General features: G+C 39.0%; 1 protein-coding gene across 2 annotated transcripts in view; it reads right to left on the reverse strand.

Annotated features, from left to right (window-relative positions):
- WNT2 (Wnt family member 2) overlaps nt 1–3,006 on the reverse strand; it is a 65,580-nt gene extending 62,574 nt beyond the window's left edge. For both annotated transcript variants that reach the window (XR_010729438.1, XM_066262169.1), the window contains exon 1: nt 2,026–3,006. Coding sequence is in view for 1 of the 2 variants with exons in the window: in XM_066262169.1 (XP_066118266.1) it covers nt 2,026–2,108 (83 nt within the window). In the remaining variant the exon portion in view is untranslated. The remainder of the gene's footprint in view (nt 1–2,025) is intronic.
- Between the last annotated feature and the right edge of the window lie 21,433 nt (nt 3,007–24,439).

The following is a 24,439-nucleotide window of genomic DNA, read 5'->3' on the forward strand; positions in this document are numbered from 1 at the left end:
AGGACCGACACAGAGGTGAGGACATGGAACCCGAGGCCTGGAGCCATGTTTCCTGGGAGACTGAAGAGTTCAAAGCATGTTTCAAATAGTAATTCCTTACGTGTTGGGGATATTAAAAAGCAAAGGTTACTTAATTTCAGTTCCGTGGAGAAGCAGCACCCCAGGATGCAGTGAAGACTGTCTACGCACGACATGAATTGAGGGCCAGCAGATGATACTCAGCAGTCAGGGGCCAGAATGAGTGGGGAGGGGCAACGTCTTCAAAGACTGTTCCTAAGGAGTCTCTGACCCAATGATGAAATGTGTCTGGGCTTGGCTTTGGGGGGAGCCGACCTTTAAAGCTCTCACTCCCATGTATTTGACCCTAATGCTTAAGTGTGTTAAGAAACTGTCTGTATCTGTCCAATCAACACCTGCTGGTATCTGATGTTACACTGTCCTCACAGACCAGAGTTCTTCCTTTACTAAGGAATCCTTTAAATATTTCCATTTCTCGGCTCTTCTTGGGCTTTTATAGAGAATCTTTGGAAAAAAATTCTTTCTATTGTTATTAAGGACACTAAGTGTTTGGAAGAATCAAACAGTGTTATAGCTCCATAAAGTACTTTTGAAGAGAAACTTTAACAAAAAAAATTACATCATCATCTCTGCCCAGATGTTCTCTATTAGTTGTGAAATGTTTAGAAAGGTACCTTTTATATAACCCAAGCTTCCAAAGGTGTCTTTTGAAGCGATCAAAAAGGAGAATGTCTTCTCTTGTATTTTCATTATTTTATATGATCATAAAGTCAATACAGCTGTGATTTACAAAAAGTAGATTTAAGTGACAGCTGAGAGACAATGTGACAAAATGTGTGGGCAATAAATAATGTTTACCCGTAGAAACAGAAATACTCATTTTACTGAAAAGTGGTTATTCTGATAAATCAACCTTTGATCCCGTTTCAGCAATGTCAAGGCTAAACGCCTCCCTGTTCAAAGCAGCTTGAGAAGGACTTGAACCTCTCTTCCCATCAGCGCTCTGCCATGCTCCTTTGAAGAGCTCCAGTGTCTTCCTTAAGTTCCCTGGTCTAGCCTTTCCTTTGGCTGAGACGCTTTACTTTTGCCAAATTCTTGAAAAACCACCCACAGTAACAGGTCTTCCTGGATCAGTGTTTTAATATCTATTGGAGAACTTCTAGGTTCAAGGACGTTAAAGAGCTCTCAGTTCCCTCTCTTTTCAAGATTAATAGGTCGGGAGATGGAGAAGAGTTTCTGGGTGGGCAGGGAAGCTCCCTGTGTAACGATGCTAAGACTTGTTCTGTTCACCATGCAAAAGAATTAAGTCGTTGATTCACATGCAAAGGACAGGAGCAAATTTCCTCTTTGAGGGGCTGTGGGTTGAGCCCCGCCCTGCCCCCAGCCCGGAGCTGTGCTTGGAGGCTGCAGTCTCTACCTGCAGGCAGGCGGCACGACGTCCTTCCGCCCCACTGGTGAGAAGCATCAGGAATGTGGAAGGACGGGAAATAATGCAACATCACACATGCTTTGGGTTCTACAGCTCCTAACTATCTGAAATTGCCCCCTAGGCGCATCTTGATATTTTGGGGGGGGGATGTGGGGAGTGGCGGGGGGGGCGATTGTAGTTTTCAGGGTGAACACACACAAACACTCACGCACGCGCGAGCACGCGCGCGCGTCTGAGCTAAAGACCCGGCCAGCGCGTCTCTCAACGGGATAAGAAATGGACTGATTTTGCTGTCGCTCAGCTGGATCTAAATAAATCAAATATCAGAGCTCTTGTTGAAGGGGAATGTGGGTTTTTGTGGGTGTTTTTGTTTGTTAGTTTGGAGTTGTCAAAGTTGGAATGGTCCTCAGAGGAAAAGCGAAGGGGCTCAGGATAAGGCGATAGGAGAGGGCAGCGGCCAACCTTCGGCTGGAACCCGCGACTGCCGGGGCCGCGGCGAAGTGCCGCCGGAAAGGGTTTCAGCACGGTCCCCATTCCTATATCAAAAATGCCCCCCGCGCCCGTACGCGTGGACTTACCACCATGAAGAGCTGACCTCAGGGCTGAGCCAGATCAAGAGCAGAGGGAGCCAGAGCCAGATTCCACCGAGAGGGGCGTTCATATTAACCCCCTTGGCGTCTGCATCAGGTCAGACTCCGTGTGCGGGCGCCATGCGTGCCCGGAGCAGAAGCGCTCAACACCGAGGGCGCCTCCTCACCGCCGCCGGCGCCCCCGCCCCCCGCTGGGTCTGCGGAGAGCGTCGAGACTCGCTGATAAAGTTTCAAACGACTAGCGGGCGAGCGATAAAGGCCAGCCCGGCCGCCTCGCCCACAGCGCAATTCCCCAGACGCAGCGAGTGCGGGCAGCGGAGAGCTCTGCGCGCCTTCCGCGCGCCCCAGGCCGCTCTGCTTCCCACCCGCCTGGGCGCAGTGGTGGGAGGGGGCGCTGCGCCGGGCGCCCGCGGGGAGGGGCGCGGGGTTTATCCAAGGGTGGATGAAATGATGGGAAGAGATGTCTGCGGGCGAGATGAGGCGTGGAAGGAGCAACACCTCTGCTTGGCCACGAGCTCCAGCGGAAGCAGGCACCTTTCGGGAAGCTCTCAGCCAAAGCACATCGGTGGGCTCCGAGCACAGGGACCCACGGCGACCCTCCGGCAAACAGGAGCGTGCGACGTGGGGAATCGAGGGAGGGAATAAAGAGATAACTGCGCACAGAAAACAGGAACCCAGAGAAGATTTTCAACTCATTGCTCTCCCTAACGCCGAGAGGAAGAGCGAGCACTTGTAAATTTGAAGCTGCCGAGTCTATGCAGGGCAAGGATGCGGAGGGAGGGGCCGGGCCTCAGGGAAATGAAGACTTGTGGCCTCGATTCCTGGTGCTGGGCTTATATACAGAGCTCGCAGGGAGGGGAGCCGGGAAGGTCCATGACCCTCCGAACCTCACCCAAGCGTCTAGGCCAAAGCGTCCGGGGAAGATGCGGTTTTGACGCACACCCAGCTCCTCCCCGCTTTTGTGGAGCGCAAAAGATCAAGGAGGGAGGAACCCAGGCAGCGAGGAGCCCGCCGGGGTCGCGCCTCCTGCCGCCCTGGCGCTCAGCCTCTGAGCTTTGCGGAGGTAAAGGGACCCTCTCCGTCCTGGATCAGGGCCCCCGCAGAGCCAAGAGAGAGAGGCTCGGGCACGGGTGGAGCATCTTGAGCAGCAGTTGGCTCGTCGCCCCGCCGTTTATCACCGGAAAGGAAGACCAGGAACTCGCGGCGGCCGTGAACTGTTCCACTGCTCTTTTCCTGGGGCGGAGGGACGCGCCGCCCGCGCGGGGAGCGTGCCTCGGGAAGCCTGGAATGTGTGTGTGTGTGGTGGGGGGGCCCGGTGGGCGCCGCATTGTTCGCAGGGCGTGCAGGGGTGGCTGCACAGATAGGAGGAACCGGCTCTCCCCTCACCCAGTCCTCAGGCGAGAGCGGCAGCCTCGCCGGGCGCGAGAGCGGCGAGGGGCTGGAAGGGGCCAAGCTCAGAAACGCCAAAAACCTGAAAGATGCTGTCATCGCCACCCTTTTCCCCCCCGCTGGTCCCCGGCAGGTCCGGCCCCTCCCAGGCTGACCCAGATACATCCCCGTTTGGGTCCGGAAAGGGAGGAGAGGGAAACAAGCACCGCGCCACCCACGACTCGGGAAGAGCAGGGCTCCGCGCCAGGGCCGCTCCGTATCGCTGGGCCACGACCCAGGGGAAGTTCTGGTCGGTCTGTGCCGGTCGCGAGGGAGGGGCGGCTGCGTTTCTTCTCACAGTGTGTGCTAGCACTGGTGGTGGTGGTGGTGGTGGGTGGGAGGGATGGGCTGCGACGTGACAGGCACCAAACAGCGACAAATACCTCGTCTACCTTTACGCGTCTGCTTGGAAACCTCTTTCCTGAGTGAAGCAGAAGAATAAACTGAAATCTAATCCCACCCTCCTTTACCCACAGTCTCTTACAGTAAAACCATACACTTGGGGCATTAGAAGAGATGGGTGGCTCCGGAGGAACCATAAATTGCCAACATTCCACTTCCACCAGCGAATATTGTAGGTGTGTGTGTGTGTGTGTGTGTGTGTGTGTGTGTGTTGAAAAACTAGGCAGTTGTGTGTTTCTCTCATAGACAAGACCTGAAACTACCTGTACAACTCATGCCGCCTCAGCATATAGTGTCCTCACAGCCAAGGGGAGTTAGGAGTAGGTGGAGTGCGACCATCAGCTTCCAGGCCTTTTCTCTCCGCCCAGGGAATTTATCCGCTGGCCAGGAGATCTGCCCTTCAGTTGTTGGTGAGGCCAATGGAATGACGTAAACCTGAAACAGATCTCCTGGAAGAAGAATGGACCATTCCCCCAAACTAATTAAATTCACCCCAAAGGACTTTGTCCTGGGGCAGGAGGAGAATCCACACATGCTTGTGGAGAAAAATTGGGCTTGGTGAAAGGCAAAAGTCTGTAAAATTCAGATCAAGAAAAGCTAAATCTAGATGTGAAAAACGTCCACCCAAGCACCCCTTCCTGACCGGTCAGATGACTGGTCACTCCCACGTCTCTTATTCCATTTCCCCGCATTCTCCATCCCTATGCACTTAGGACACATTGTGAGCTTTTTACAACTTCTTTTCTTGCCCAACAGGTCTGACTTTCCTCTCTCACCTATACCTGTTCTCTTGATGGACACTTCACTCTTAAGATAGGATGTTTACTATTAGAAGAACTTTGGAAATGCTCAAGAAAATAAAGAGGAAAAGGGGTCATTACAAACTCCACTTCTCTTGCAATAAAAACTACTATCCTCAAGAACAGTTAATAAATAAGGCAGTAAATTGCATATGACTTCAGCCTTGCTATAGCAGATGATGAGGTAAGGAGAGACAGGGTTCAGAGTGCCTTTAGATCCATGAATTTTATGTCTGATTTTTGGTTTCTTCAATGAGAAATATCAGAATCGACTGTAAAACTCAATTACAGTATACAGAGCCCAATTCTCTTTCAGGATTAATGTTAGTTTGCTTGTAACTTCAGTATAGCATTGTAGCCAAATGAGTCAGTCTATTTTCTTAGTTAGATCCATTGTTTGTCTAATCTCCCAGGGCAGAGAGAGAACTAATTTACTACCAAACCATCTCCACCCTTTAAAAATGGAGAGTTACTTCTAAAACCAAATAGTCATTTGTCTTTCAGTCTGAACTGGCTTCTCTTAAGGCCATGTCTCCCAAGTTAGCTATTCACTAACCAGTGATTCAAAGGTCAAGTATCTACGATTTAGACTTCATGACCTTAAGTGAGAACTTGGTGTATTAGGACAGGTCAAGAATGGGAAAGAAAAAAAAATATGTCTTTTATACTTTTCTCTAAGAGTATTATATACATAACAACATAGGTTAAGTTTGAAATTTAAAGTTTGTCTGCAGTGCCTTTAAAACATTGCTCCGTTTCCCCTTTGGTCACTTCTAAAATTTTTATTAAGCACACTTAACTATTCTTTGTCAGAAATTGCTTTTAAGAAAAGTATTTCTCATATCAGTGATTTAAATCTCAATGTGTGTTTAAATTAATGTACACCAAGAACTTACTTCCAGCCATGAGAGAGTAATAAGTACCTGATTTATTCTCCTTCTAAAAAACAAAAACAACCCCCCTCCAAAAAAAAAAAAAAACAAAACAAAACCCCAAAAGCCTCTAACACTGGACAAGCTAGATGAGATGAATTTTTTTCAGGGATTGGTAGGCAGCACAGCTGTCACCAATGTGAGAGAAGGGACACACACAGGGTGTGTTCCACAACTGGCCCGTAGCTGTTCTGGCTATTTTCTGAAGGGCACTTTTTCTGGGGTGCAAGAAAGTGGAACCCAAGCAGGGCAACAGACTCATTAAAGATGAAGAGAGCAGAGTTCCGTGCTGTTGAAGCAGCTGAAAGTAGTAGGGCAGGGTGTCTGAAAACAGGTAGCTATGAAAAGGGAGGCCGCACAGGTCTACATGGAGCTTCACCATGAGCCCTGGGCCAGAGCTGGGCTGAATACAGAGATGACATGCTGGGCCTGGTAAAGATGGCCTGCTGTGTGTGATGCGGGGTAGGGAGCCTTGGAGCTTCAGCTTAGCAGGGTGGAGAGACCACATTATGCACTTCAGACATTCAGCTGGGATACTAGAAAGGCCATCCCTCTAAAGCAGGGGTCTCAAATTCGCAGCCCGCCCACCAATTTTGCGCAGCCCCCGCAGACTAATCAAACTTCGTGGATTAGTCTGCGGGCCAGTCTGCGGGCCGCACAAAATTGGTGGCTGGGCCGCGAATTTGAGACCCCTGCTCTAAAGTAAGGGTCATGACTTTGTGTAAAGAGCATGTCATAGGGAAAAAAAAAAATCCAAAATTTTGTTTTCCCATATTACAGGCTCAAACAATAAAAGCATATGGGACAAGGGGAATTTAGGAGAATAAAACCAACATCCATTAAAAGAAGACAGACTTGTATCACTTACAATCTCAAGCATACAATAAAAAATTAATAGGCAAGTGAAGAACCTGAAAAATGTGACCTGTTCTCAAGAGAAAGTGGTCAAAAGAAACTGACTCTGAGATAACCCAGATGTAGGAACTGTCAGGAAGGAAATTTTAAAGTAGCTCTTATATATTGAATATAACTATGTTCAAGTATTTAATGGAAAATATAGTCACAGTGAATAAATAGATGGAGAATCTCAGTAGAGAAATGGAAGCCAAGAAACAAAAATAGGGAGAATATATTAAAGCTGCATTAAAAGACACGAGAGTTCCTGGGACAAACGGTGAGATATGGCTGACTTTTAAACAGAAACTATTGATATCAGAAGACAGTAGTAGTATAACACCTTTAAAAGAGGGACTACTAAACTGGGACTCTATTATCATTGTAAAGCTCCTTCAGAAATGAAGAAAGAATAAAGCCTTCAAACAAAAGTTAAGAAAATAAATATTAAGTTAGTTCTTTAGGATGAAGGAAAATTCTAGCAAATGGTATTATGGAATCATAGGAAGGAATGAACAGCGGGGAAGGTAAAGTTGTAAGAAAATATAAAAAAGATATTGACTGTTAAACAATAGCTGTTATATCTTGTGAGGTTTAAAACCTATAGAAGGAAAGTATATGACATTACAGCCCCAGGAGCAGAAGAAGCTCTGGTTCCTGGTGAGATGGAGTAAGCATGCCTCACCCCGTCTCTCCCTGTGAATACAGCTAGCTATACAACTTGCAATGAATGCATGGGAAAGCTATTTAAAGACTCTGAAAAGAAAATGGTAGCAGGTGGATTGAGGAAGACCAACATTTTAAGTAGCAGTAAATGATGATAAGTTTCCTATTTCGGTATTTCCTCTGCTGCCTTGAAGCCTAGCGCCAAGGCAGCCAGATTCTTGAAGTGGGAAACTTGCTTCCAAAAAGCAGAGAGACCTACAGAAGAGGTCTTCAGAGAAGCCATCTAGTTTCTACCTAAGGAGCACAAAAGGGACTGCTAATATCCTCAGAGTGTAAAAAATCCCCTTGGTTCTTCCCTCCCTTTCCTTACACCTCGGTCCCCTGGGAATGCCCATGTGAATGTTGGCAGTAGTGACAGTGGCAGCAGGGAGAGCCAACACATGTCTAAAATGTCAAGAGATGGGAAATTCCTCTCTGAACTGAGACACTGAGGTCCCAAGAAGGTCAGACAAATTCCATGACTTAGTTTCTCTCTTTCTCTGCTGCTGTGTGCTCCAGACATGGGTGCAGCCACAGGAAGTTATGGCAGAGTGAGGTAACTAAAGTCACAGATTCTTGCCAGAAGACCAAAAAGGGGAGTCCTTGAGGACCAGAAAGTATATGGGAAGTAATGAAACATCCAGAGTTTGGGACACTAATCCCATAAAGTAATATGTAAACTGCAATTCTTACCCCAAAGCTGTACACATGTAGATCTGACTCTAAAGATCACACCAAGGGCGTTGAGAACAGAACTATGGGGGAGATGACCTTCCAGCTCCCAGACAATCTATTGGGTTTACACACATGAGGCAGCCATGCATAGCATCACAAAGGCTATGAAAACCCAAGGAACAGGACAAGAAACCACAAAAGCTGGTCAGAATTTTTGTCTTGACTAGGTTGATTATATGCTAAAATAAAAATACCAACATTGTCCATAGGATTTAAACAAAAGCTAGAGTCTGTTAACATTCTATTCAAAGTGTTCAGGATAAAATAAAAACTACCTGGCTTACAAAGAAGCAAGAAAATTCCAACTCAAACAGAAAATACAATGTACAGACACTGATTCCTAGATGACACAGATGTTGAAATTATCAAAAACTTTTAAAGCAGCCATTTTTCAAATGCTCCAAGAAATAAGGAGAAATAATTTTTTTTTGGTATTTTTCTGAAGCTGGAAATGGGGAGAGACAGTCAGACAGACTCCCGCATGCGCCAGACCGGGATCCACCCGGCACGCCCACCAGGGGCGACGCTCTGCCCACCAGGGGAAGATGCTCTTCCCCTCTGGGGCGTTGCTCTGCTGCGACCAGAGCCACTCTAGCACCTGGGGCAGAGGCCAAGGAGCCATCCCCAGCGCCCAGGCCATCTTTGCTCCAATGGAGCCTTGGCTGCGGGAGGGGAAGAGAGAGACAAAGAGGAAGGAGGGGGGGTGGAGAAGCAAATGGGCGCTTCTCCTATGTGCCCTGGCCGGGAATCGAACCCGGGTCCCCCACACTCCAGGCCGACGCTCTACCGCTGAGCCAACCTGCCAGGGCGAGAAATACTTTTGAAACAAATAGAAAACAGGAAATATCAGCAAAGAAACATAAATCGGAGAAAAAGGAACCAAAAATAAAGTCTGCACTATCTTTCACAGTGAGATAGTGAAATATTTATCTCATTGTATACAGCCAACATCAAATGGAGATGACAGGAAAGTGTGAGTGAACTTGAAGACAGATCAATAGAAATTATCCAGTCTTAACATGAAAAGAAGAAAAAATCAAAAGGAAATGAGCAATACCTGGAATAATTCTATAAAGTATAACATTGCCTCATGGAATCCTAAAAAGATATGACAAAAAGTTCATTGCAACAAAAAATATTTGCAGAATTAATGGCTAAACTCTTCCTAAATTTCATCAAAGACATAAATTTTGAGATTCTAAAAATCCAGCAAACTCCAAACAGGATAAACCAGAAGAATTCCATACTCAAACTGCCTAAAGTTAAAGGCAAAGACAAAATATCTAAGCTGACAGAGACAGATGATATGTTATGGGGAATAGAGGAGAATCATGATTTGAATGACTATAGATTTCTTATCAGAAATTATGAAAGTAAAAGAAAAAGTATTTTTAAATCTCTGGAAGAGAAGAAACTTGAGCCCAGAATTTTATATCCAGTAAAAATATTCTTCATCAATGAAAGTGAAATAAGGACATGCTCAGATGAAGGGAAACAGATAATTCATTGTCAGCAGACCTGTTCTAAAAGAAATGCTAAAGGAAGTTCTTAAAAGGGAAAGATACAAGAATGAAGCTTAGAAAAAGTAGAATGAAGGAAAGGTGGCAGAAAAGGTAAGTATTCTACTAAACTTCCACTTCTCTCCAGTTATTTAAAACATATTTGATGAAGGCAAAAATAGCAACACTATCTGATAGTATTTTTATTGTATATAGAGGTAATACATAAGAAACTATATCAAACAGGGAGGGTAAAAGAACTTACATGGTGATAAGAGTTGTACATTCTACATGAAGTTGTAAAATGTTGATTCTAAGTACACTATAAAAACTTATGTGTGTATAACACAATTATATACCAACCACTAAAAAAAAACTGTACAAAAATATACTACAAAACATAATACATTAAAATAAAAAATGTTCAAATACTCCAAAAGAAGGTAAGAAATGGCAATCAGAGGAGTACACAACAGTATAATTAGAAAACAAATAATTAAATGGTAGGTAAAAATCAAACATATTATATAAAATATATATGATCCCAACACAAAAATTTAAAAACAAAGATTGAATAAAGAAAAGCCTAAGACTCAACTATATAATATCTGCAAGAAACTCACTCCAAATATTCTAATACAGGTAAGTGAAAGGAAAAGAATAGAAAAAAATAAATCAGCAAACTATTTTTAAAAAGTTGAAGTAGAGATATCGATATCAAAATAGGTTTCTAAGCAAAAACACTCACCTGAAATGAGAGACATGATATAATGATAAAAAAAAAAGTGTCGGCTCATAGTCCTAAATGAGTATGAACCAAACACTTTCAAAATATATGAAGAAAAAATTGACAGAATTGAAAGAAAAAATAAAGACACAATTATAGTAGGAGGTATCAACATTCCACTGTCAATAGTTGATAGAATGAGCGGACAAAAAATCAGCAAGATATAGAATTGTAGCCTAGGATTTTTTTTTTATTTTTTAATTACTTTATTTATTTATTCATTTTAGAGGAGAGAGAGAGAGAGAGAGAGAGAGAAGGGGGGAGGAGCAGGAAGCTTCAACTCCCATATGTGCCTTGACCAGGCAAGCCCAGGGTTTTGAACCGGCGACCTCAGCATTCTAGGTCGATGCTTTATCCACTGCACCACCACAGGTCAGAGCAAGATATAGAATTGTACAGCACCATCCACCAACTGAATTGACATTCATAGAACAAGTTATTCTATGACAGTCAATATACATTCTTCTCAAGTGGACATGAAACATTCACTAAGAGAGATAATATACTGGGAAATAAAATAAACCTAATTAAATAAAAGGAACTGAAATTATACAAAGTATGTTCTCTGATCATAATGGAATTAAGTGGAAATCAATAAGAAATCCAGAAAATCTCTTAACTTTTGGAAATTAAGCAACATATCTCTAAACAACATATGGGTCAAAGAATAAAATCTCAAGCACTATGAGAAAATATATTTTTTTCTTTCTTCTTTTCTAAGTAACAGGAGGGGAGATAAAGAGATTCCCACATGAGCCCTGACTGGGAACCCCCTGCCTGGGGTTGATGCTCTGCCCACCTAGGGCCATGCTTGCAATGGAGCTATTTTTAGCACCTGACGTGGAGATTCCATGGAGCCACCCTCAGTGCCCAGGCTCTATATGCTTGAACCAACGGAGCCACTACTGCAGGAGGGGAAGAGAAAGAGCAAGTGAGAGAGAGAAAATGAAAGGGGAGGGTTGGAGAAACAGATGGTCACTTCTCCTGTGTGCCTTGACTGGGAATCAAACCCGGGACATCCACACGCCAGGCTGATGCTCTGCCACTGAGCCAGCTGGCCAGGGTGAGAAAATATTTTGAAGTGAATAAAATGAATTATTATAAAACTATATTTAGCATATACTCTAAGAATACATACTATAATCTTTAGGTTAACCCCTAAAGAAATAATATAGTAAATAAGTTTTCCAGTTATTTATTGCTGCACAATAAACCACCCCCAAAATAATGGCTTTTTAAGAAATTGAGGTGTAAGTGACATATAACATTCTATTAGTTTTAAGTGTAAAACATACAGGCATACACAGAGATATTGCAGGTTAGGTTACAGACCACTGCAATACAGCAAATATGACAACAAAGTGAGGCAAATTATATTTTCTTTTTTGCTTTCCAGTACATACAGAAGTTATGTTACACTCTACTGTAGTCTATTAAGTGTGTAATAGCATTATGTCTAAAAAAAGTACACACCTAAACTAAAAATACTTTGTTGTTATAAAAACTCTAACCATCATCTGAGCCTTCAATGAGTTATAATCTTTTTACTGGTGGAGAGTTTTGCCTCAAAGTTGATGGCTTCTAACTGGTCAGGGTGTTGGCTGCTAGAGGCCAGGGTGCCTGTGTCAATTTCTCAAAATAAGATGACAGTGAAGTTTGCCTTGACTGCCCCTTCCTCTCATGAATGGTTTCTCTGTACCACGCAATGCTGCTTGATAGCATTTTACCCACAGAGCTTTCCAAAATTGGAGTCAATCCTCTCAAACTCCGCCACTGCTTTATCAAGTTGATTTAATATTCTAATTTTTGGGTTACTTTTACCATCTTCATAGCATTTCCAAGAGTAGATTCTATCTCAAGAAACCACTTTCTCTGCTCATCTGTGAGAAGCAACTCCTTATCTGTTCAAGTTTTATTCTGAAATTATAGCAATTCAGTCACATCTTCAGGTTCCTCTTACATTTCTAGTTTCCCTGCTGTTTCCACATCTGCAGTTACTTCCTCCACTGGAGTCTTTTTTTCCTCTTTTTCTATTTATTATTATTAATTTTAATGCAGTGACATTGATAAATCAGGGTACATATGTTCAGAGAAAACATCTCTCTCCAGATTATTTTGACATTTGATTATGTTGCATACCCCTCACCCAATGTCAAATTGTCTTCCGTCACCTTCTATCTGGTTTTCTTTGTGTCCCTCCCCTCCCCCCTCTCCTTTCTCACCCCCACCCCCCAAACCCCTTAACGCCATCCATGAATGTTGGAATCATCTTCTTCTAAACTCCTGCTAATATTGTTATTTGACCTTTTCCCATGAACCACAAATGTTCTTAATGATATCTAGAATGGTGAATCCTTTCCAGAAGGTTTTCAAATTGTTCAAAGCAGTGTTACCATAAACTTTAAATAAATAAAAAAAAAACCAAAGGAAAACACCCCACAGTATCTGTGAAGTGCAATAAATGTGATCATAATAAAAAGTATACTTGTAATGATCTGATATATGGGTATATTATGAAATGATTATCATTAGTTTAGTTAACACCCATCACACATACCTGGTTACAATTTTTTCTTTCTTTTGATGAGAACTTTTAAGATTTACTATATTAGCAATTTCAAAATGTACAGTGCAGTATGGTTAACTATAGGCACCGTGTAATACATTCTATCCCCACACTTATTACCTTATAACTAGAAGTCTGTACTTTTTGGTCACCCATTTCATCCACTCCCTGACCCACCACTGGCAACCACCAATTTGTTCTATCTATGAGTTTTGATTTTTTTTTAAGATTCCACATATAAGGATCATAGAGTACTTTTCCTTCTCTGTGTGACTTATTTCAGTTAGCATAATGCCCTCAAATCTATCTATGATGTTGAAGACAAAATTTCCTTTTCTCTGGCTAAATAATATTCCACTGTTTGTGTCTGTGAGTGTATGTGTGTGTGTGTGTGAGAGAGAGAGAGAGAGAGATTTTCATTATTCATTCAGCTTTATGTTCCTGATCTTGGAGGAAAAGCTTTCAGCTCTTCACCTCTGAGTATGATGTTGGCGATGGATTTGTCATATATGGCCTTTATTGTGTTGAGGTATGTTCCCTCTATACACACTTTTTGAGTGTTGTTATCAGTAGATATTGAATTTTGTTAAATGCTTTCTCTACATCAATTGAAATTGTCATATGATTTTTGTCCTTCATTTTATTATGTTGTGTATCACATAGTTTGATTTGCGCATGTTAAACCATCCTTTCGTCCTTGGGATAAATCCCACTTGATCATAGTGTATGATCCTTTTAACATATTGTTAAATTCAATTACTGTAGTTAAGGGTCTTTGCATCTGTGTTCATCAGAGATATTGCCCTATAATTTCTTTTCTTGTATTGTCCTTGTCTAATTCCGGTTTTAGAGTAATGCTGGCCTTATAAAATGAGTTTGGAAGTGTTCCTTCCTCTTCTATCTTTTGGAAAAGATTGACAGGATTGGTACTAACTCTCTTTAAATGTTTGGTAGAACTCACCAGTGAAGCCATCTGGCCCTGACTTTTGTTTTGATTACTGATTTAATCTCATTCCTAGTAAAAGGTTTATTCAGATTTTCTATTTTTTTTTATGACCTCAGTCTTGCTAGGTTGTATGTTTCTAGGAATTTGTCCAGTCCTCATAGGTTGCCCAATTTGTTAGCGTATAATTGTTCACTGTCATCTCTTATAATCCTTTGTATTTCTGTGGTATCAGTTATATTGTCTCCTCTTTTATTTTTCCTTGGTAAGTCTAGTTAAAGGTTTGTCAATTTTGTTTATCTTTTCTATTCTTCTTAATTTCTGTTTCACTTACCACTGATTTCACTCTTTGTTATTTCCTCTTACTAGCCAGAGTTTTGTTTGTTCTTTTTCTAGTTCCTTGAGGTGTAAAGTTCGGTTGTTTGGGGTCTCCCTGTTTCTTAATGATGAAATTTATCACTATGAACTTCTTTCTTAGAACTGTTTTTGCTATATCCCATATCTTTTGTATGTTGCACTTCCATTTTCATTTGTCTCAAAATATTTTTTATTTTTCTTTTAATTTCCTTTCTGACCCATCAGTTATTCAATAGTATGCCATTTAAAATCCACATATTTATAGATTTTCCAGTTTTCTTTTTGTAATTGATTTCTACTTTTATTATCATTGTGGTTGGAAAAAATGCTTGATATGATTTCAATCTTCTTAAATTTAAGACTTGTTTTGGGACCTAACATATCATCTATCCCGGGGAATGTTCCCTGTGTGCTGGAGAAGAATGTGTATTCTGCTGCTTTTTGATGGAATGCTCTTTAACATATATTAAGTCCATCTGGTCCAACGTGCCATTTCAGCCAGTGTTTTCTTGTTAATTTTCTGTCTGGATGATCTATCCACTGATGAAAATGGGGTACTGAAGTGCCCTACTCTTTTTGTATCGGTATTTATTTTTTATTTCTCCTTTTAGAAAACATTTTCTTTACTTAGGTGTTCCTATTGTAAGTAATTACATAATTACAACTGTTATATTTTGTTGGATTTACCCATTTTCAATTATATAATGACTTTTTGTGTCTTCTATTCCAGTTTTTGTGTTAAAGTCTATTTTGTCTGATATACATAGAGCTACCCCAGCTTTCATTTGGTTTCCATTTGCATTAATTTTATTTTTTACATTCCTTCATTTTCAGCCCATGTGTGTCCTTAAAGCTGAAGTGAGTCTCTTAGAAGCAGCATATAATTAGGTCTTTAAAAAATAATTCATTCAGGCACTTTGTTTCTTTTGCTGGATAATTTAGTACATTTACATAAAAAGAAATTATTGATAGGTATGTACTTACTGCCATTTTATTCATTGTTTCCTGGCTGTTTTGAAATTCTTTTGTCCTTTTTTATTTCCTCTTTGTGATCTGATGATTTTGTGTGGTGAATTTAGATTCCTTTCTCCTTATCTTCTGTGTATCTACTATAGGTTTTTGCATTGTAGTAACCACAAGGTTTACTTAAAATATATATTTTACAGTCTATTTTAAGTTGATTAACAAGTTCAAATGCATCATAAAGCTCCATATTTTTCTTCTCCTTCCCTCATTTTATGCTTTTTATGTCACAATTTCTATCTTTTTATTTGTGTATCCATTAATAAATTATTGGAGTTATATTTTTACTTCTTTTAACCTTTATACTAAATTTATAAGTAATAATCTACATCACTATATTATTTTAACTTAACTGTATATTAACCTTTATATTCAAGTGACATTTAACACCTTATACAAATAATATTTATACATTCATATATTTCCCTGTTACTAATTAACACCTTTCCATTTAAGCTTATAGATGTCTCTTTAACATTTCTTGTAAGTCCAGCCTAGTAGTGTTGAACTCTTTAATGTTTTGCTTCTCTGCAAAACTTTATTGCTCCTCTAATTCTTAAGGGCAGCTCTGCTGGGTATCATACTCTTTGTTGGCAGTGTTTTTCCTCCAGCACTTTGAATGTATTGTCACTTCTGTCTGACCTGCAAAATTTCTGCTGAAAAATCTGATAGTCTTATGGGGATTCCCTTTTATATAGGGTGTTTCCTATCTATTGCTTTTAAGATTATCTCCCTGTCTTTAACTTTTGATAATTTAATTATAATGTGCCTTTGTGTGGGTCTCCTTGAATTTATTTTATTTGGTACACTTTAGGCTTTCTATATCTGGATATCTGTTTCCTTTTCCAGGTTAGGAAAATTTTCAGCTAATATCTCTTTAACAAGTATTCTGCCCTCCTCCTCTTTTCCCTCTTGGGTCCCTATTGCAGTGGTTCTCAAAGTGTGTGTCAGGGTGCACTGGTGCACCCTAGAAGATTTTCCTGGTGTGCCCTATGGCATTTCAGAGAAATATGTGCCTGTTGGGGACCAAAAAACAAACAGGGCTTTTGGAGTTTAGATTTTTGGGGATAGAGGTGTGGGGAATTAGCTATATGCTGAGAGTCTGCCCAATTCCCCACCCCACTTGCCTGATTAGGTTGCAAAAGGCTGTTAAGCTGTGGTGCTAAATTGTTTACACTACCCCCCATGTTCCCCAGAAAGACTGGAGGCAAGTTTCTTCTATCCTTTGGTGTAAACTTAAGATTTGCTAAGGGCCTCACTTTGCCCTATAAATAAAGCAAGATGCGGTTTTTGGGCACACATTGTTCTTTCCAGCAGCAATTACAGGGCCCTCCTGACCCCGTATTTTCTTAATTCCATGTATTTTCTTAATTCCACACTGTTCCCACTCGGGACCTGGAATTACTAGCTGTGCTGGTTTGCAGCATGTGCCCAGATATAAAAATAAATATACTACTCTATTATACTATTTCATTATGGAAATACTGCTCTTTTTGTTAACACATCATTATTATATTTATTATTAACACATCATATTATAATATATTTAGATAAATACACCCAAATAAAATGGATAGATTTCTCAAAAAGAAGCATGATACTAAAGAATTCAATTCTGGAAGTGAGAAAAAGTTAAGTGTAAATAAAATAAGGCTTGAAGGCTGATGGGCAGAATTTAATTTATACCATTTTCCATCACTTAACACTGAACAATATGATTGGATTAGAAACCCATTCATGGAATCTTCAAGTGATTTTGGTTTAACATTAACAGAAGAAGAAAAACTGGCAGCTCTATCCACTGATTGTGGACTGATGATTAAACATTAGGAATTGTCTCTTGAAGCCTTTCGGATTTCTATAAAAGAAGAATATGTAGCAATATCTAAAAAAGGTTTGAACATTTTACTACAATTTTCAACACCCTATTTATGTGAATTAGGGTTTTCTACCCTGAACACAATTAAGAGTAAAAAGAGAAATTCTTTAATGTATTGACAAGGAAATGAGAGTTTGTTTTTCAAATATATGCCCGAATATTGAAGAAATCACTAGGACACATCTGGCTCATGTTTCTCATAAACACAAGAATAAAAAAACTTAACACATTCGTGCCGGGACCTGCCAAATTTACTAAATCTTACTAAGAATGTATCTATACAGTGGTACCTTGAAGTACGAACAGACTAAGATACATTTTTTTTTAAGATACGAGCTGTGACTTGGTCCTTATTTTTGTTCGAGATCTGAGCAAAATTCCGAGATACAAGTTGTGATTTGGGAAGCTGCCACTAGTTGGCGTGTTGGTGCATGGGTCCAGTATCAGCAGTTTGATATATGAGTTGACTGACTTACAAGCTCGGTTACAAAACAAATTAAATTTGTATCTCAAGGTACCACTGTATATACAAAAAGATAACTTTTTTTTGTTGGTTTTTAATCTTTTAACCCCTCTTTTTTATGAATTCTAAAAAGCATAACAAAAAAAGTAACATAAAAATGTTTTTGAACGTCAGAATAAATTTAATTTTGTCGTATTTATTTCATTTAATCACCATAAAAGCACGCTTGGACTTTATATTTTTTTCTTTAATATTTGACAATTATTATATTTCTCAGATATTTGTATATAGTGCACCTACAATTATTTGTAGGATTTTAAATGTGCCCAGACTTCAAAAAGTTTGAGAACCACTGCCCTATATTATAAATATTGGTATCCTTGATGTGTCCCATAAGGCTTTTAAGCTATTTTCACTCTTTTTCATTCTTTTTTTTTCTTTATTTTTCTCTGACTGAATGTTTAGAAGCCTGCCACAAAGGTTGAAGCTTTTGAGATAAGCAAATAATCTTCTTTTAGGGAAAGAATGGTCCTTTCAGACTGCTGCCTCTGCTCTAGGCTCTTTGGGGTTAGCCATGGTGAACCTTTTAAAAACTTTCAGTTCATGATAGCCTTGTATGTCTCAGGGATGCAAGCCCCACTGGCTTTCAAAGCTTCATGTTTTGGGGCCCATATCTCTGGTAAAAGTCTTAAAAGTTGGGGCACCATATGTGGGCTTCAAAGCCTTTGATCCTCAGGGAGAATTTGGGAGTTGTTTGTTACTTCCTGGATGTGTGTAGCTGCACCGGTGGTGGGGTTAATAGTGAGAAGGTGTCTCAGTCTCTCCTGTTTCGATGTTTCTTTTTTCCTCATTTGCCTGATGTAGAAGAGCTGCTCAGCTAGTTGCCATATTTCTTTCAGAGGAAATTGTTCCAAATATACCTTTACATTTGATGTGCTCTTGGGAAGAGATAAATTCAGGACCTTCCTACAATGCCATCTTGATCCAGAACCTATCCAAAACTAAGTGCTTTAAACGTCAAAATCGTATTATCTTTCACAGTTCTGTGGATTGGCTGGATTTAGGCTGGTGGTTTATGCTTGGGATTTTTTATATAGTTGCAGTGCTTGCAGTCAGACATCAGCTGGGACTGGATTTATCTTAAAGATTGGCTAGGAGTGAGGTCCCATATGGCTTTTTAGCTTAGACGTCTGGAAGTTCTGCAATCCTCAGTGTGGCCTGGACTACTGACATGCTGGTTTAGGGCTATAGGTCAGAAGAAGTAAAAGTTGCCAAGCCACTTAAGGACTACTCTGGGTCTCACCAAAAGCAGTTACAGGACCTATCCAGATTCAACAGCATTAGAAATAGACTCCTTCTGGCCAGGTAGCTCAGTTAGTTAACATGTCATCGTAATATGCCAAGGTTGTGGGTTCACTTCCTAGTAAAAGATAACACAAGAATCAACCAATGAATACATAAATAAATGGTACAACAAATCCATGCTTCTCTTTCTTTTTCTCTTCTTCTCTCTCTAAAATCAATAAATTTTAAAAAATTATAAGAAGAAGATATAGACTCCACTTGTTAGTGAGAGAGTAACAAGGTGATAACACAGAACATGTGACAGGAAATGATACTGTGGCCATCTCTGAAAGATATAATCTTTCACAGTCTTCCCTTTGACCACAATTCATATTCCTTCTGCATGCGGGAAACAACAAAAATCAAAAACAAAAAGTACCTCACTCTTGCCCACAAGTTCCTCAAAATCTTATCCCAATATGGTATTGGCTTGAAGTCTTGGACCTTATATATATGTCAATTCCAAGGGCAGATAAAGCTCCACACTGCTTATTCTAACATGTATATGAAAATCTAACAAGCTTAGAACAGTCATGACTTTTTGCCAAGTTGAAAGATTTACTATGTAAGATATAATTTTACTTAAATCTATAATAGTTAGGGAATGGTGATATGGTTCATGTATAGTCGAACATACAAATTAAACAACACTGAGTCCAAACATAGAACCCTACATATAGGGCCAACTTGATTTTCAGCAAAGGGGCAAAGCAACTGAATGGGAAAGAAAGGTTCTTTCAATATTTGGCAATAGAGAAAATGGATACCTTAATAAAAAAAATTAATCTTAAGCTCTACTACCTGTAATAGAAAAAAAAAATTTGAGATGGACCATAAATCTAAATGTGAAAGCTAAAAACCAATCAACTTCATAAATAAAACACAGGACAACACTTTAATTACATACGTATAAGCAAAGATTTCTTAAAAACAACATAAAAATCACTGTGAAGCAAAAAAAAACCAAGGTAAACTTATTTAAAATTAATAACTTCTATTCATCAAATATACCATTAAGTGAAACTACAAATCCCTGACAGAAAGAATATTTAAAATATGTATATTCAATAAAGGACTTTTGTCCTGAATATTTAAATAATTCTTACCAGTCAAATAGAAAAAGTAGACATACCAATTATAAAATGGACAAAACACTTGAACAATGAATTCACAAAATAAGATATCCAATTGTCTAATAAACAAAGTAACCAAGTAAAATGAGAATGACCAGAGCTAGAGTTTTCTGAATTCTAATTTTAAGGTAAAGATAGAGCTACTGGTTCTCTTTAGACTTTCTATCTGGCATTATGTTAAAAAATTTTAAATAATCTCTAAAAAGAATTTAAAAATACATAATTTATAATCTAGTAGAGAAAGGGAAGATTTAAAAATTCCATAAATTCAGTGCAAGATAGAAAGAGTAAAAGCTTTAGAAAGGCAGAAGGGATGGGAGAAATTAATACAACTATAACAATAATCACAATAAATATAAACGAGTTAAATTTTTCTTCTCAGTTTAAAGGTAGAGATTGGCAGAGTGATTTCCTTTTAGGACACAGAAAGAATGAAAGTATAATGATAGTAAAGGGCATACCATGCAAATGATATTTAAAAATATGTATACCTAAATTAGTATCAGACAAATTAGACTTTAAGGCAGAACAAAGAGGAATGAAAAGTTGATAACATATTGATGAAAGATACAATCCACCTGGAAGACAACAAAAATGTTGCTTAAATTCACCAACAATATATTCTCAAAACTTCATAGCAAGAATCAATAAAAATACAAGGTTAAAAACTACAAATACATATTCTTAGAGATTCCAACCCATCTCTATCAACAGTTGTTCAATTTACTTTTGTTTAAAACAACCACCAAAATTTAGATATTTAAAATAACAGCCATTCATGAACTATATATTTTGTGGAGCAGCAATTTAAACAACATTCACCTGGGCACTTACTCTAACTCTACTTGTCTCAACTGAGGTCATGCACATTTGATGGACTCACTCACATGTTCTATTTGTATACTGGAGTGAGAGATAATTGGGCCATGTTTATCTCATGAATTATTAAATTATCTCAAACTTGTTTATGTGCTAGAAGATTTGAAAAATAGCAAGAGAGCTAACCCTAATGTATAAGCATTACTCAAGCCTTTGCTTGCATTACATTTGCTAATGTCCCATTGGCCAGGAAAAGAAGTCATTTGGCCAATCTATATATAGGAGTTAGGAAAGAGACTCCACTTTTTATAGATAGATAAACATACTGTCTCACTGCAAGGGCATGGAAAGAGGGGAAAAAATATTCTGTGACTATTTTCACAATAAAGCAAGAAGATAAAAATTATTAAGCCTGTAAGATTTGAATAACTTGTACTCAATTTAAAATACTAAATTATTTATTTATTTATTTATTTATTTATTTATTTATTTTTGGACAGAGAAGAGAGAGGGACAGATAGGAACAGACAGACAGGAAGGGTGAGATGAGAAACATCAATTCTTTGTTGCAGCACCTTAGTTGTTCACTGATTGCTTTCTCATATGTGCTTTGACTGAGGGGCTATGGCAGATGGAGTAAACACTTGCTCAAGCCAGCGACCTTAGGCTCAAGCTGGTAAGCCTTGTTCAAACCAGATGAACCCATGCTCAAGCTGTTGACCTCGAGGTTTCGAACTGGGGTCCTCCACATCCCAGTTCAACACTCTGTCCACCATACCACTGCCTGGTCAGGCAATATTTGGTAAAAACAAATGTTAGTTCTGTAAAAGAATTATAAAACAGACAAGCCTCTTTCAAAATGAAGCCTTTCTCCCCCAAATGATGGAAGCATACCTTCTTTGAGAAAAAAGGGAAATAATTACAGATTCAAGAAGATTTTTTTTTTTGTGTGTGTGTGTGTGTGGCAGAGACAGAGAGTCAGAGAGAGGGATAGATAGGGACAGACAGACAGGAAGGGAGACAAGTGAGAAACATTAATTCTTCATTGTGGTTCCTTAGTTGTCCATTGATTAATTTCTCATATGTGCCTTGACGGGGGGCTATAGCAGACCGCATGACCCCTTACTCGAACCAGTGACCTTGGGCCCAAGCTGGTGAGCTTTGCTCAAACCCGAAAAGCCCATGCTCAAGCTGGCGACCTCAGGGTCTCAAATCCGGGTCCTCCACATCCCAGTCCAATGCTCTATCCACTGCACCATCACCTGGTCAGGCTCAACAAAATTTTTAACAACAGAAAACTACAACTCATTTTTATAAGGCAACTGTAACCTTGATAACAAAACTGAATGGAAGAAATACAGGAAAAGAACTAATGTTAATATCACATGAATATAGATGTATTATAAATAAAATATTAAATCCTGTGTGCCTGTGAATCATAAACAATAAATATAAGAATACTTCAATAGTTTACAGAACTGTCAATGTAATTAATCATATAAACAAACATATGAAAGGAAAATATAGGATTATCCCAAAGGAACTGAAAAAAGTATTTTATAAAATTCAAAATTTGACATGAATTATACTGAAAAAGCTTTTATACACAAGAGCAGGAGAAATTTTTCTTAATTAATTAACATGAATCTACAAGACTTACAGCAGATATATCATATTTAGCAATGAAATAGTAGTTAACCTCAAGGTAATGAAACAAGACCATTCATTATCACTACTATGTATATTATTAACCATGCAACTGAGGTCCTAAAATATTCTGATAAGAAAATAAGCAGTAGGCCCTGGCCAGTTGGTTCAGTGGTAGAGCCTTGGCCCGGCATGTGGAAGTCCCGGGTTTGATTTCCGGCCCAGGGAACACAGGAGAAGTGCCTATCTGCTTCTCCACACTTCCCCTCTCCTTTCTCTTTGTCTCTCTCTTTCCCTCCTGCAGCCAAGGCTCCACTGGAGCAAAGTTGGCTTGGGCGCTGAGGATGGCTCCCTGACCTCCACCTCAGGCGCTGGAATGACTCCAGTTGCAATGGAGCAGTGCCCCAGATGGGCAGAGCATCAACTCCTGGTGGACATGCCAGTGGATCTCAGTTGGGCGCATACAAGAATCTGTCTCTGCCTCACCGCTTCTCACTTCAGAAAAATACAAATAAATAAATAAATAAATAAATAGATAAATAAATAAATAAAAGGAAAATAAGCAGCATAGGAAATTGAAAGAGGTAAAATTTTTATTATTTGCATATCTATATATATAGAAAACTAAAAATATCAATGGAAAAGCTATTAGAATGAATTAGAAAGTTAATTTAGAATCTTATATGAATTCAAGATCAAATACAGAATTAACTCACAGTTCTAAGCAAAAAATAAATTAAAATATAATAGTAAATTACCATTATGCTACTAGAGATATTATAAGGTCTTAGTATTTATAACAGTGCATTATTGGCAGTAAATAGATGATGAAATAGAATATAAATCTTAGGTTTATGAGATCATTAAAAATTAGGCACAAAAATATGAGACATTTGAAATCAAGAAAATAATACACAAGTTGTCCCTTGCCATATTGTGGTTCACTTTTTGCACTTTCACTGTATCGCGGATTTTTAAATTGTGTATATCTGATTTTGTATCATGTATTTTTCACTATGTCGCAGGACTTTGCGGTATATAGGTATTTTATATGTTTATTATTTTAATTATTTTTGAGGTAAAATAAGCATTTTCTAGTCTAAAAATTGAAAAAATATAAAATATATAAAATTAAAACATATTAAAAGAATATTACTGTATATTCACTGGTGAGTAACCATGTAACATTTTATATGTTGTTAAAATTATGTAGGTTTAAGAGGGTAGAAAGTGTTTAAGAGCATAGGTGGTGTTTATAAGAATGTGGGAAAGGTTTATAATAATATGGAGAAGGTTTATAAAGCCTTAAAATATATATATATATATAAATAATAAAATAAATATAAGGTGGCTACTCTGTGGATTTGTGCCTGTCGCTAGGGGTTCTGGAACCTAACCCCGCGGTAGACCAGGGACCACTGGAGACTATTCGGTAGTGGTGCTATGAATATTAGTTCACTCTAAGGAGAGACATTCCATTAGATTCCTAGTTCATACTGTGTACAAAAATAATTTTTAGATAGATGAAAGATAAAAATATGAAAAGTAAAATGTTAAAACACAAGAAAATATAGGTAGATTTAAAAAATGTTTGGGTAACAAAGAATCCCACAGGCAAAAGGTAAGAGGTAGGTAGTAGAGAGTCTGGCATATTACAGTTAAAGAATTAGCATTTCAAATATTTAAAAAACTATAAGTAAAAAAAAAAAAAAAAAAAAGGATGATCCAGTGGGAAAATAGGGATAGTAAAGAACAATTTATAGGAAGAAAAAATGGCTTATAAACATAAACAGGTGCTCAATTTCACCAGTCATCAGAGATATACAAAATAAAATCAAGACAACCAACTCTACTTAATCCATCACATAAGAGAAAATGTACACCAGCTAGTATTAAGTGCTGGCATGGCTGTGGGGTAATGAACATGCACATATTGCTGATAGGTCTGTAAATTAATACAGGCTCCTTAAAGAATAGGATAGCAGTGATGCAGTCAGGCTGTCACTTGGGAAAAGACAGCAGACTAATAATTCAAGGAAGTTTGAT

The sequence above is a fragment of the Saccopteryx bilineata genome, chromosome 2, assembly GCF_036850765.1.
Source record: "Saccopteryx bilineata isolate mSacBil1 chromosome 2, mSacBil1_pri_phased_curated, whole genome shotgun sequence".
Taxonomy (NCBI): domain Eukaryota; kingdom Metazoa; phylum Chordata; class Mammalia; order Chiroptera; family Emballonuridae; genus Saccopteryx; species Saccopteryx bilineata.